The 15,278-nt window shown below is 35.8% G+C and overlaps 1 protein-coding gene across 5 annotated transcripts; it reads left to right on the top strand.

Annotated features, from left to right (window-relative positions):
* Positions 1–1,673: 1,673 nt before the first annotated feature.
* Positions 1,674–13,269, top strand: LOC132059344 (TOM1-like protein 5). 5 transcript variants are annotated; one of them, XM_059451925.1, is made up of 11 exons: positions 1,674–1,741; positions 1,861–1,912; positions 5,692–5,808; positions 6,496–6,574; positions 6,727–6,825; positions 7,075–7,188; positions 8,266–8,423; positions 9,382–9,457; positions 9,984–10,069; positions 11,922–12,083; positions 12,734–13,269. In XM_059451925.1, the coding sequence occupies exons 3-11, from the start codon at positions 5,708–5,710 to the stop codon at positions 13,059–13,061; spliced, it is 1,203 nt and encodes a 400-aa protein (XP_059307908.1). In that variant the 5' UTR covers positions 1,674–1,741; positions 1,861–1,912; positions 5,692–5,707; the 3' UTR covers positions 13,062–13,269. The 5 variants fall into 5 exon arrangements, with proteins under 5 accessions (XP_059307908.1, XP_059307911.1, XP_059307907.1 ...); XM_059451928.1 differs by lacking the exon at positions 1,861–1,912 and having other exon boundaries at positions 1,684–1,741; XM_059451924.1 differs by lacking the exon at positions 1,674–1,741 and having other exon boundaries at positions 1,760–1,912; positions 9,382–9,461; positions 9,988–10,069.
* Positions 13,270–15,278: the final 2,009 nt, after the last annotated feature.

Here is a 15,278-nt window from a genome sequence, read left to right as displayed (position 1 = left end):
GATTTTAATGAGACACATTATCTATTGATGAATATCCAAGATAGAGTGTTATAAATACACTATAGTGTGTAAATCTATTTAAGTACTCTTACAGTTTTCTAGAATGAAGGTTGAGATAGGGAATGTTGAGATTTGAAAAAAGTATAAAAAAGAAGGGTAACTTTGAATTTGTTTACTGAATTTATAATCTCTTGTACTTTGAAAGATTCACTTATTTTGGACAAAAGAAAATCTCAAAAATTTATTTATTTTGGAAAGGAGGGAGTACAATACAAGCTGTGCATATTTTCTACTCCCTCCGTTCACTTTTACTTGTACAGTATTCTAAAAATAAATTTTTACTTTTACTTGTCACTTTTAGCATATCAAGGGAAGACAATTTTATTTTTCCTGTTTTATCCATAGTATTAATTACTCACTTCAAATCATTTTTCAAATCCAATAAAAATATGCACTAATTAATATGAGCACATTGATAAATTAAACACTTCATTATTATTTCTTAAACAGCGTAAAAAGTCTAAAGTGGATAAGTAAAAATGAACGGAGGGAATAATAACTAATTTGGTCACCGAGGCGTCAATTTAGCATTCAACTTATTGAAGTGAATGGGCCTCAAGGTGAGTGCTCGGTCGGTGCCTGCCACAAAACTCTCACTCTCATAAATGCCTAAACTCGATAATCACACATATTTTTTTCCTTTTCAGTTTTCATATTAAAATACCAGTTAAAGAAGATTCTGAAAATTTATCCTACCATAATACTTCATTCCTCGAAAGCATTGTACATAAAGCATGACAACTTGTACAATGATCTGGCAAGCAGAGTTTTATAGCACTCCCTCCATCCATATTAATTGTCCACGTTACTATAAATATCCATCTCAAAATTTTTATTCATTTACAAAATTAAAATAAAATTAATTAAAATTTTCTATTGTGTCCTTAACATTAATTAATTTTTAAAGAAACCAATATTGATTATAGTGAAATTTATTGGAGAGAGATAAAAGCAATGCAACAAAAATACACTTTTATTTATGATTTTTTAAAGGACGTGTAAAGGAAAAAAGTGAACAAGTAATATGAGATTGAGGGAGTAACACTTCCGTCTCAATTTAAGTGTTACTTTTTTTTGTCGGTTTAAAAAGTACTCCCTCCGTTCACTTTCACTTGTCCATTTTGGACTTTTCGCATTGTTTAAGAAATAATAAATGGAGTACATAATTTATCAATGTAGATGCATATTTTTATTGGAATGAAAAATGGTTTGAAGTGAGTAATTAATACTATGGGTAAAATAGGAAAAAATAAATTGTCTTGATAAGCTAAAAGTGACAAGTAAAAGTGAAAATTTATTTTTAGAATATTGGACAAGTAAAAGTGAACGTAGGGAGTAGTATTTTTTTTCTATATTTAATAAATTGATAATTTAAATATCATACCTGAAAATTTTAAAACTATAAAATTTAAATAATATCTTATTACATTACACATATTTTTAATTTAAAACCATAAAATGAAAGATTTTCTTTTTATATTTCTTATACTCTTTAAACTAAGACATTAAATTGGGGAGACATTAAAGGAAAAGAGAAAGCTTGTACCTTAATTAATCAGAGATTCTTTCAGCCCAAAAAAGAAATTAAAAAATAAATAAATCAGAGATTCTTTCAGCCCAAAAAAGAAATTAAAAATAAATAAATCAGAGATTCTTGTGTACACAGCCAGCATATATACAGGTGTGTGTAATGATTATATACATACATACAGAATACAGATATAGATGTTGTGTACTTGTGTTCAGCGTTAAGACAGTTGCTTAGCTGGAATATTTGCTTATTTGCTCTTTCTTGTGTAGCTTCTCATAGCAACTAAGCTCTTGTTTCCCTTCAACTAAAGTACCAATATTGGTGAGTTAATTCATCTTATTCCCAATTAACTTTCTTCTAATTCTTTTAACTTGAACTATTAACATGTAATTGCAACTTAGAGTTTCTTTTTTTTTTCTTTTTTCTTTTCAGACTTTTTTTTTTTTTTGCTAAATTCTTTTTGTTAGCCGTTCTTGAATTTACACAGTGATATCTCAACCTTTCTTCAAGTTGGAGTTTTAATTTATATACTATTTAAGCTTGCTTGCTGATGGGAAATTCAAGATCTTTTATTTTTGCTTGAAAGAGACTTGATTGAGAGGAGAAGCATGTGAATTGTTTGGTAGACATTGATATTTGTAGATTTATGGCTTGTCTATAATAATTCTCATTTGTTTAGGAGTAGGACTGGCAGAAAATTTGGGCCAAAACTGGAAACTTGAACCAATTAATCTGATTTTGGTGTTTTTGGGTTGGTATAACTGGTGGTTTTGTAGGGAATGTGAAGGAGATCAATTTTTGTAGTGTTGGTTCAGGTTAAAAATATGTGATTTAAAAAAAAAAAAATGACTTTGGTATCGGTCGCGCGTAGTTGAAGTGAGAAACACTTTTTTTGCCGTTGTCAAGATTGTTGTGTTTAATATATGCACTTTGAATCGCGTTGGAGTGTTTAATAGGGATCAACCTTAGCCGAGGTGTCAAAATTAAATCTGGTTCCACCCCTTATGTATTTGGCCTTTCTTTTTGATAAGTTATTCGATGACTATATATTTATTGTTTCAAGGATGGAGAATGTCCAAAGTTGGTGTATTTTCATCAATTGTTTTAAGCTTTGATGTTGACTGCTAAGTTGATAAGCAACTAGTTTTTGGATTGCTTGCTGAATTAGTCAAATGATTCTGGGTGGTGTTTCTTTTAGGTAGTGTCATTATCTTATTTGATAACATCCCTGTCTCGATGGTGTTAAACGATTTTTAATGGAAAATGTTTACAGGGAATGTTTCACCCGAGGAAAATACTTCTAAATCTAGGATGCTTTGTTGGACATAAAGTTGGTAGTGTGTTGTTTGGAGACAATTGTTAGTATCAGAAAGGGAAATAATGTTCATATGTTGTAGGAGAGGAGTGAAAAATAACTTACCCTTATATTGGGACGCTAATTTTATATAGCTTACTGTGTCTACTTACTACACTGGTTCTTCACTTCTACTTCTACTTCTCGAAGGATGGAATGTTAATCTTTTGATCGGGATAGAGTGAGTTCTAAATGCAATAGTTGAAACTTGTCATTGAATAAGTCATTCTAGATTGCACGCTCAATTCTTCATGCGCCAGTAGACGAAGATTCTTCCAAAATTGGTTCACTTTGGCAACTTTTCGTTTGTTCAAATGCTCCAACGTACAAGTTAAACTTCAACAGGTTACATGTGCATTTCAAAGACAAGTTCAAACCTGCAAAGTGTATATGTGTTGGAGCTACAGTGAGCTTCTGGATGCTTATATGAATGCAATTGAGAAAATAAGCAGAGTGGATAATTGTCACTCATTTGGCATGAAACTGAAATGGACCATATTAGGAGATTGGCTAGATTATTGGAGACAGTTTTTGTTTGCCGAGGTTATTTGTTAAATCTAAATTATTCCTTTTTGTTTTTTAAACTTACACTTTTTTTTGGGGGTTGGGCGTGGTTGTGGGGTGGGGGTGGGGGTGGGGAGGGGAACGGTTGTGCTTAGCGGCTTGGTTAATGGTGATGGCACAACTACTTAGTGTTAATGGCTACTAAGGAGCTGATTCAGGTGCTCTTTGCTGCAGAAGATTGCTATGCCATCATCTAGTGTCACTTAGGGCTTTCATAATCAATGGCATCGTATTAACTGGATCACCACTGTTTGTCTAGGAAGGTGGAACAAATTAGATCAGGGTTCTTGATTGAGGTGGTGAAATGTAAGTGGCAACCACAACAACTCTGTAAGCAAAGGTCATTAGCATTTGTTTAAACTTGCTACCCTTTATTAATTAAGTTCTTACTTCTTTTAATTGGCACGCACAGTTGTTTGAAGGTTTGGTCCTTCTACTAGGTGCATTGCTACTTCTGCAATGGATTCCTTTTTGTATTTCTTGTGGTTGCGGAACAACCTCGTCTAGTACATCCATACCTTCCCCCTCCCTCTCTCCTCCAACAAACAAGAGTGAGTATCTTCCATTAGATTAATTTCCTGTATTTTCTCGCACTTGGCCGTAGATTTCAGCGCACATCCCTTTGTTTTATGCCCACGTTGCCAAAACAGTGTCTTTTGATATGTGAGTTGTATGTTCTTATCTGCCCTTTGTGTCCGCTGAGAGTTTTGGTATCTGAATTTCTTGGCGTTATCCGTATTAGATATTTCTGGATTAATTTCCTGTTGAGCTGCTTGCAGATGCAGTGTCATCTATTGCAGGGAAGTTCTTGCCTAGATCTTGTAGAAACGATCTCTTAGCTTCTATGACATAAGTGGGACATAAGTGGAAAATAAAGCTTAAGTTCCCTAATATTTTTAAAAAGTTCACTGCAATCCCTGAATAATAGTTCGCATCAGTCCCTCACCTTCTATTTTGCCTTATCTGGTTGTCCTTACTCCCATCAGTTTCAAACTTGGCAACCAAGATGATCCATTTGCTCTCCAGATAATATTTTAAGGCAGTTTTTTCTAGTTCTCTCCTCATTAACCAAAAAAAAAAAAAAAAAAAAAAAAAAAGTTAAAAAACTTTCAGCCCCTAATACATGCATGACCTCTGTCACAATTCTCGCATTGGTAGTGGATGTGTGATTAGTCTTTATATGGTCCTGGCCAATCCTAACTTCATGAGCTAAAGGTCCAAGGTCCATCACTTATAAAAGTATCACGCTAGGCCAATCCTAATTCTTGGTTTATCCGATGTTGGACCCCCATATTATGTTTCGCTGGCCTGAGCTTGGCGGACGTGGTGGTGTCAGAATTCCCATATGGATGCGTGATTTGGTCGCTTTATATAGTCTTTGGGAAATCCTCACCTCATGAGCTAGTTTTTGGGGTTGACTAAGACCCAAGGTCCATTTCTTATGGACCTCTATGGAGCTTTTACCTCTTTATCTAGTTTGTTGTGCCAGAATTGGACAGATCACATGGAAGGGCCCATATTTTGATGAATGAATTTGGGATCCATGGGAGTAAACCACCAGCCTAAACCAAATAAAAGTTGGATAACTTGCTGGAACTCAATGGTCAGAGACTACATTGCATTTCTTTTAAAAATATTACCGACTTCCCTTGGGGTGCGGCCCCTTCCCCGGACCCTACTAATGTTAGATGCTATGTGCACCCGGCTGCCCTTTTTTCAAGGACTTCTCTCTGTGAAAAAATAAAAACAGAATAGAAAAAAGGACTTTGTGCCATTCGTGTTGAAGAAGTCCCAACTTTTGGTTGTTTATCTAGTTAACATGTAGTTGTAAGATGTGATGCATGGGTTCAGTTTGTGATGGAAAAATGTGTTAGCACCTAAGCGGTTACTTTTTATAATCGGACCTACGCCTATAGATTGTATATAAACTGTCATAACATGATATTAAGTTTGATCCAAGAAGTTTTCGGTTTTTTAGCAGTACATGGGACCTTTAGGTAAGTACGTAGACAGTGCTAACACACAAAGGAAGCTTTGGGCTTGCCTTTTCATCTTTCCCCTTGAAACTGAGCCTGTACTTGTGTTCCTAGGCATGGACTTCAGAAGATGAGCCTATTTACTTCTATTTTACTTGTTTTCTGAAAGATTTATGAAGGTTCTGACAAAATTCTTATTTCTCCAGCTGGAAAATCAGTGGGATGGCGGTAGAGCTTGTTAACTCTGCAACAAGTGACAAACTCACTGAAATAGATTGGACGAAAAATATTGAAATATGTGAATTGGTTGCAAGTGATCACAAGTATGGCAGTTTCTTTCAACTCTCTCAAATTATCATTCTAAGTAGTGGTAGTACCTTCAGCTATTGCTTTACCAAAATTGAATTTTAAATCTGTTTGATAAAGTCTTTATCTGGCATACTTAGGATTTTCTTTTAACTTTGATTGTTACAGGATCTGTAAACATGCTACTCCCTCTGTCTCATATTATGTGACACACTTTCTTTTTTAGCCCGTCCAAAAAAGAATGGCACCTTTCTATATTTAGAAACAGTTCTTAATATTTCCCAATTTATCCTTAATGTGATGATTTATAGCTACCCAAATGTCTTTGACTTGTTTTGGACCACAAATTTCAATAGTCTGTCTTTCTTTCTCAAATACCGTGCTTACATCATCATAGAAAATGGGTTGAAGGTAGTAGTATCTAGTGTCAAAAGTTAAAAGAGAAAAAGGAGAAGAAAAGCTCCCCAAGCTCATATATTTGCTACAGTAACTGAAACTATTTCCCCCCCTAATATTTAAAAGGTAACAGCTTTGCAAATTTCTTTTCTATTGCCGCATTTTAATTCTTAGGGGTAATTTGCTAATTTTTGTGCTGAATAAGTTTTCCATCGGAACTATGACTAAGCATTTTTAGCTACTTTCCAGCCTAGCATTCAAGTTGCATCTTATTGATTACTCAAGATGATATTGTTTTATTTGAACAGGCAAGCTAGAGATGTTGTTAAAGCTATAAAGAAACGGTTGGGAAGTAAAAGCCCGAACTCACAACTCTTCTCAGTAAATGTCAGTGCTTTTAGATTCTCCAACATTTTCCATCTTATTGGAAATAATGTTGTCCCATTGGCTGTATAACTATTGTCTTGCTGGTTTGGCAGCCTTTGTAAAGATATTTCATTTGTTGGTTATACTTATTCGGTTGTCACGTAATACTGCAGTTGCTGGAAATGTTGATAAACAATATCGGAGAACCTGTTCATAAGCAGGTTGTTGATACAGGAATCCTTCCAATACTTGTAAAGATAGTAAAGAAAAAGGTTTGCAATTTTTCACTTTTTATTTTTGATTGTTCCTCTTTGTGTTCTTAGAATTTTCATGTTCCTGTCTTGCTATTTCTCCTGTTCTCTAAGGAAGTATTAATTTGTAAAGATAGTAAAGGAAAAGGTCTGCAATTTTTTCAGCTTTAATTTTGATTTCCCCCCTTTGTGTTCTTAAAGTTTTCATGTTAAGGTCTTTCTGTTTCTCCTATTATCTAAGGAGGTATTAATTTTTCCTTCTTTATATAGTCAGATCTACCCGTACGAGAGAAGATATTTCTTCTTCTAGATGCTGCACAGACTTCTCTTGGCGGAGCTTCCGGGAGGTTCCCCCAGTATTATGCTGCATATTATGAGTTAGTGGTAGGTAAACTCACCTTAACCTTACATATAACTGTATCTTACTGCGACACATTGACTTGTCCTATTGGAAAAGAAAAAGAGTTGACAAGACTAGATGCTGCGTGTAATCCTTAAAGAATATCTCCCTAATTTTGAGGATTGTCATATCTGTTTCATAACTACTTCATTCTTCGTTCAGTGTTTGAGCTTACCCAAGAATAGCACATCTATTTTCATGTAAACTCACAGTATTAAAAACTGGGAAATTTGACCAAATAATGGATGAAGAAAATTTTGGTAACTGGTAAAAGATTCTATTATGATTAGGGTAATGCAATGTATTTGGGAGACTTTCTCCTATCATTAATCAAAGAGTAAAACGTTTTGGATACACGTGCAGAATAGGCTAATTACGGTAACTAGATATCTAAATCCCTCAAATCATCTACTACCTCTAACCGGGGTTGGGGTGGGGTTGGTAAGGAGAGAGTGGAAGTCATATAATTGACTCCATAAAATTTGCATGGTGATCTCTTTTGTTGAGCAGTGCCTCCTCTCTCAAAGCTTGGATATTCCCGTCGAAAATGTCTTGAACATTTTTTCTGTTGACTGTTACCTTTTTTATGAACATCATTATTTGTCTGCTTACGGGGTTTGATTGGATATTCCATTTTTTATTTGAAAGGGTGAAGAGAATGGTTCTCGTATTATTGCTATAAAAATTGGACCAAAAATCTCATGGTTATTGTCTGAAGGGATTTTACCCTTTACTCTCAAAGAATTATTCAACTTTGTATTTTCAATGGCATGTGGGGAAGCGAGGTCATCTAACAGGTGTCAGTAGAGATTTAATAAAATATACCTTTTGAATGCCGAGGGTCTATTCGGAAACAGCCTCTCTACCCCGCAAAGTTAGAGGTAAGGTCTGCGTACATCCTACCCTCCCCAGACCCCACTTGTGGGATTACACTGGGTATGAATGTGTAACGTGAGTCACTTGTAAATTCTTTACAGATAAGTATTGTCTGCACCATTGCTATTTTTCTGATGGTGTCAAACTCTGAATACCCTGGTAATGCTTGAGATTTGACTTTTCAGAGTGCAGGCGTGGAGTTTCCTCAAAGATCTCTTGTCTCCTCCGAACCGCATGCTCTGTCAAATGAGAATAAAAATAATCAACGAGACAACAATCATGTCTCTTCTAGATGTGAAGTAAAATACCCACAAGCAGAGCCTCAAAAAGTTCCCGACAACAGGTAAATGTCATAGCATGTCATATTTGTATTAGGAGAACAAGAAAGACTTCATTAGTACAGTTCTCTCTCTTAGTTTGGTATATTAGTGGTTAAAGACATTGATGAATTGAAAATTAGCTGTCTCCTCAGTTGAGTAGTAACTGCATGGAGGAGAAGAAATGCTCAGTTTGTCCTTTTTCTGCTTTCTATATCCTCACTCTTAGTGCAAGCTGCGAGCGCCAGAGCCTGGAGGAATAGGAATTATTCTGAGAGAAAGCTTCTATTACATATTAAGGCTCCTATGGAACTTTTATAACATTTTTTTCAACTCCTTTCGGTATAACTACATGTTTTGAAGGTTTCGTTAGAAGTTTATGTAAGTTGCAAACTTAAAAATGATAATACAGAATGTTGTATCCAAAATATTACAGTTGTTCCAACCGACTCTTGTTTCATAGAAATACCCTGATCAATGAGTAACATTTTTTTTTTAAACACACCTATTATTGAAAATGTGTTTGAGTCATAAAATAAAAATTCGAGAACAAAAAGACATAACATTTATTTACTCATTTATTATTTTTCGTAGGAAAGGTTTTTTTTACTCTAGAGAATGAATTGGAAGTATATACAAATACATTCAGTTTCAAAATGGCATTATTCGAGTAGGATTAATATTAAAAATTCTAGTATAAGTTAATTTCAAAATCCTAAATATTAGGAAAATAATCAAATGACAATTTGACTTCAATTTCCTAAATCTAAGGAAAACAATAAAATGACAATTTTGTCCAATGTGAAATCTATTTTTGAAGTGTCAAAAAGTGGATCAATGCCTTCTTTTATTTTCAAAGCCTTCCTTCCTTTATTTTGTTTTCCTCTTTTCTAACATTTTATGAGCTGCTGTTTAGGTTTTATCTATTTTATTTAATCTTTAGAAGGCAAAAATTATTTTAGTAAGAGCTTCTATATTGTGCAGTATCCTACAGAAGGCTGCCGCTGCTCTAGAGGTTCTAAGAGAAGTCCTTGATGCTGTCGACACTCAGCATCCTGAGGTATGTTTGTGTAATCTATTCTTTAACAGGGTATAAAATGGAATCATTTTCTCTTCTTAAGTTACCATTAGCAAATCTGCTACCTAAGCTTTAAGTTTTAGTGAAAACTTGCTATTTACTTGGATGAAGTAAGCTGGTGTCCAGGCAATTCTGTTTGATTTGCTCTTCATGTAAAGTAAATCTATGTGTCCGAAATCTATTTTTTTAGTTGAATTTCTCGGCATGAAAAAATTATTTTTTGAGTTATTATATTTGCTTATATCAAAACCAACCGTCAATATCTAATGTGTATACACTAATTCCTATATAAACGTGCCATTTTTCGTCTGGGTTAGATATGGTCTTCGTTATATAACTTGTGCACATAGGCAGTATTGTTTCCAGCTTTCAGTCATTCCCGTCTGATAAGCAGTTTTGGCTGTAATTTCTTTTCCTTTTTCCTTTTGAGAAGGTAATATAATTTAATTGAAGTTTGGAAGGAGGTGCTGAGTTACGGACTCTAATTTCTCTTTTTATTTTCCCAAAGGCAGCAAAGGATGAGTTCACGCTTGATCTTGTGGAGCAATGTTCATTTCAAAAGCAACGAGTGATGCATCTTGCTATAAGTTCTCGGTAATACTTCCTGAGTCCTGACTTCAATTGCTATATTCGGTCAATTTAGAAGCAAGGGAAACCACTTTCTTCGTACCAAATGACTTCTTGATAGGCCCTTTTAGTTTCACTAAACACGCTGAGTTAGTGATAGACAATCAGAGTGACATATTATGATGCATCTTCATAAGGGGGCATATGCAAAATTAGGCATCAGTTTGGCTCTATACCCTCTTCTATAGGATTACCTAAGAGTTTTCTTTGTTTCTTTCCCGTTCCATACGGTATATCAGAGAGTTTTACGCTTAGGTTCGTTTGAGATGGGAAGAGAAGGTTACATATGTTCAACAACAGCATACCCAGTGAAATCCCACAAAGTGGGGTCTGGGGAGGGTAGAGTGTACGCAGACCTTACCCCTACCTTGGGAGGGAGAGAGGGTGTTTCCGGTAGACCTTGGGACGTAGAAGGTTAAATTTGTTCACTTAGTAAATCCAAAGTGAAAAATTAGACAAGTAGAATAAACAGAGAAATGAACAAGCAACTATTCAGCTCTGGATTTTTTTTATTTTTTACTATTATGATACTCTAGGATTTAAATTGATTGTCAAAGATAAGAAATAAAACTATGATAAAAAGCACAACTGAGATGCAATGTTTCATCTCCTCTCAATTGGATAAAAGATCGAAAGTTCCAAGATATTGAATCCCTTCCCCCCAACTCACAAATATGGGCAAAATATGCGCAAGTTCATGAAATAGGTGCATCACCATCTGAAGATCCTAAAACAATCTAATAGAAACAGCACAATCACCTATCACAAGATCGGTAGGAAGTAAGTTGAGTAAGATAAGAGGGACTTGAACATTTTGCAGACTTTTCCTAGACTTAAGCCATCTTAAACTTAAGACACTGTTCCTAAAATAGCTTCAGTCTTATACCAACCTCTGCTACATTTATGCTTTTCACCAGTTTTTCTTTCTGATTGTGTACATGCATATATATCCTCTAAATCAATAAGAGATATCCCATAAATCAGTTTTAGTGATTTCCTCGTGTAATTTTTTTAATCCCCACGCCACACTGTTAGGATGATCAATAGTGTTCCCATTTATCCTCCACTGTGACTCGAACTTTCAACCTACCGGTGATGGTGGTGATGCTCAACCACTAGAGCTAGCCACACTTGTCTTTCCTCCTCTAATTAGGTCATCAGAGAAGGGAAAAAAATAGGTCATTACAGATTTTTTCCCTTTTCAGGATATGAATTGTATTGTACTTAAAACAACCATTATATTGAAGGTCAAGAATCAAGTTTTCTTCAATTCTCTTCTATTTATTTGATATGTCACAGTGATGTTTGTCTGGGAGAGTGATGTCTTTGGTGAAATTGGATGTCATGAAGCACTAGATTTATAAAACATTCTGAAGGAACCGTACGAGCTTCTCTATTGCAGTCTAAGATCGGCTTTTGATGATAGTGTGGTCAAGCATGGTACTTATGATCCTTGAATCTCCAAATAGGAGTACTACAAGTACTAAGCTTTTAAAACATTCTACAGAAGACTTTGTAGATTCCGTGCAGGAAAATGTGAAGAAACTATAAAACAGATGTGGAAGCAAGAAACCTTTGAAGATACAGTTTGTATTTTCAAATATTTATAGGTCAGAGAACGTGAAATGGGACACATCAACTTGCCACCAGCGAAATAAGATTATGAACTCTGCTGATTACTGTTGCTCTGCTTTTTAAACCATGGACATTTTTGTGTCCTTCCGTTTTGTTTCTTTTCCTAAGCTCAGATTTACATCTCCACTCCTATGTTTAGTCCCGCGCATCATGTTGAAGATTAATCCATGCTCGAATATTCCAGGGATGAAAAGGTGGTCTCCCAAGCTGCGGAGCTGAACGAGCAGCTTGATAGAGTTCTTAAAAGACATGATGCACTTCTTTCTGTTAGGCCAACCTCCACGTCAAATCCACATGATCACGGGCAATCAGAAGAAGAGGAGGAGCCTGATCAGCTTTTCCGAAGGTATGCCTTCTTAGAATGCCGGACTTCACATGGAACTGCGACAAATACACCTGTAGTTTTGTTTTTATAAAAAAATCATTTTTATACATGACTGTTGTTTTCCTGATTAGAGGTGGTATATACTTTTCTGCGTATTATTACGGATGCATGGTCGTCCTTTGGTCAAATCTAGTTTGATCCATCAAGTTTATCTTGATATTTGGGCCAAGGTGTGCTTGGATTATGCGGTCAACACTAGTGTTATGTACTTAGGGGTCGTTTGGTTGCTGGTTAGAGTTATTAGTAATCCGAGATTAGTTATATTGGGTTTAGTTATTCCATCTTCCACCGTGAATAAAATAATACATAAATTGACTCATAACTTGTATATTTTTTAGTTATGTGGAATCGTAAACTGGTAACCAAACACCGTACTTGGTGTGCTGAATTTTATACATAGCAACTAAAATGCTACCAAACATGGCTCTAGTTATGTTGGTTTTAATGCATGAATAATTCACTTCCTAACCAGCAACCAAACGACCCCTTATGTTACTGTCGTAGTATTGTGAAGTAACCAAAACTGTTCCTACAATTCTCCCTCTTAACAACCAGCCTCTTGTACTTGGACGACTATTGTTTGGCTTTTAACAATAAGCTCAACTTGATAGAATAAGAAAAGGAAAAGCTCGGCTACAGCCGGAAGATGAAGGCAGCCAAGTAGAACGTCCTTTTGGGTTGCTAGGATCTGCAGTTCCAGAGGGTATGCTACATCGTCCACTTATAAGGCCAGTGGTTACGGAGCAGAAGCAAGAAAATGACATTGGAAAAACAGGTGTTGCAATTCCTCCACCACCTGCAAAACATGCTGAGAGAGAAAAGTTCTTCCAGGAAAACAAGTCTGATGGTTCTACAGTGTCTGGTCATATGAGGGGCCTCTCCATACATAGTCGCAACGCCAGCAGCTCACGCAGTGGCAGCATTGATTTCAGTGAATAATATGCTTTCTTATGTTTATCCCTTTTCTTACTTGAAGTTTCTTTCACCTGTATCAAGCTTTTCTTCTTGAGTGCTGTTTATGTTATGTGGATTTTGTGGGGAGAGGGTTGGAGTTTGTCATCATTCGTATATGCTAGTTTAAAGTTCCCTGGATAGTCTGTCAAGACTTGAGAATTAAATATTTTTGATATACATGGATTTTGTTAAATATGACACTCATTTGAAGATCAGTAATTTATTGTGAAGTGAGAGCGAAGGAACATTATTGACTTTCCTGATGGAGCTGTAATTTTTTGTTTGGACATTTTGTTGTGTCACAAGTTCAATCGACGTGCATGAACTTTATTTTTTTGAACAACCAGGTTTTTTGATTTTACTTAATTAGCAAGTCGATATTACTAAAAATTAAAATCACTCAGAATCCTATTAATAAATGGAAGAAAAAAAAAAAGATTCCTAATCAGATGATGTAGAAGCAAGCAAATTAAGCTAATTATATGAAAGGTGTTTTCATGTATGTGGCAAAATAAATGGGGAAGGAGGACCTTCAGTTATTTTAAGGGTGGAGTTTATGCACAACATTCTTACAAGGAATCTCGTTGGGAGGGAATCAAAATTTTCATAGTAAAAATCTCACAATCTAATAGTAATAAAAGTGTCATATCTGAAGTAGCACCACAAAAAATGAAATTAATATATGTTACGACAGTGTTCTAAACACAATAATATGAATAAATATGTTGCAACGGAAAAAAAAGAACAAAATCATTAATAATTATTCAAGAACCTGCAATTATTAAAATGAATGCCTTCAGTGGGCAATATATCGATTTTGAAAATTTAAAAATAGGGAAATGACTTTGAAAATGTACCTGTTCGTACGTGACGTTATCCCTTTTTTATGAAACTTGCTGATTTCGTTGTAAGTTTGACAGTTTGACTAGACTATTTTTTTTTTTAAATTTAAAAACAAAATTTTAAAAAATCCGAATTGAGAGTCATCTGCTCACAAACCACATACACAGTCACACATAAAAACACGCTACGAAAGCACTCGTGGCCTCAGAATTCCCAACGGAGGATTCGTTGACCGAATCAACCCCCAATACTACAATTACAACTTCTCAACCCACGTCCCAAAATGCACCCGAGTGCATTGGGAACCGAACCAGATATGCACACAAGTTCTAAATGACCATCCGGACCTCTCGAAATCGACGAATTTTTGAAAAAAGGTCCGTTTACCCAAAAGTCAACTTTGAGTCAACTCTTTTTTGCTTAAAGCCCAAATTTCACAAAAAGTCGCTCAAATCAAATCTAAACCCCTCGGAAAGCGTGTCAACGGTCCCCTCGGGTACTATAACGACCAAGCGGGTCATTGCATCAGATACCAATTAAATCATCGCTCGTCCTCGAGCGAAGAGGGGAAAAGAACGAAGAAGTACCTGAATCAACGAACAACTGAGGATATTAGCTACACGTATCGGACTCAGTCTCCCAGATAGCCTCCTCAACAAGACGATGCTTCCATTGCTTCTTCACAGAAGCAATTTTCTTGGACCTCAACTTTCGAACCAGCCTATCCAAAAATCGCAATAGGCTTCTCCTTATAGGTCAAATTCTCATAAAGAAATATCGAATCCCAACGAACAATATAAGTACTATCTGCGTGGAACTTCTTCAAAGATGTATTCATGGAAAATCTGGATGAACTCCGCCAAGCGGCGGTATACATCTTCTCTCGTCGGCCCATATACGAGTTGCCAAAAGCTTGACACGGGTGAAATCTTCAATCCGCAAGCTCACTCTCGGACCTTCAGACTCTTAACAAATCCGTATCTCCAAGAGACTCTCTCAACAAATACGGTCGAACCTCAAATGCATCAAACCAGCCAACCGGAGACCTACATCTCCTACCATACAAAAACCTCAAAAGGCGCCATGTCGATACTCGAGTGATAACTGTTGTTGTATGCAAACTCTGCCAACGGCAAGTGCTGATCCCAATGACCACCAAAATCAATAACGCAAGCTCTCAACATATCCTCGAGCACCTGAATGGTCCGCTCGGACTGTCCATCGGTCTGGGGGTGGAAAGTTGTACTATGATCCAATCGGGTATCTAACTCCTCATGAAAAGCCTTCTAGAAATGGGAAATGAAGATAGTATCCCAATCAGATATGATAGAAATAGGAACCCCATGCAATCTCATAATA

This window comes from Lycium ferocissimum, chromosome 6 (genome assembly GCF_029784015.1).
Source record: "Lycium ferocissimum isolate CSIRO_LF1 chromosome 6, AGI_CSIRO_Lferr_CH_V1, whole genome shotgun sequence".
Taxonomy (NCBI): domain Eukaryota; kingdom Viridiplantae; phylum Streptophyta; class Magnoliopsida; order Solanales; family Solanaceae; genus Lycium; species Lycium ferocissimum.
The sequence above is the reverse complement of the archived record's forward strand: the minus strand, read 5'-3'. Positions and strand labels throughout refer to the sequence as shown.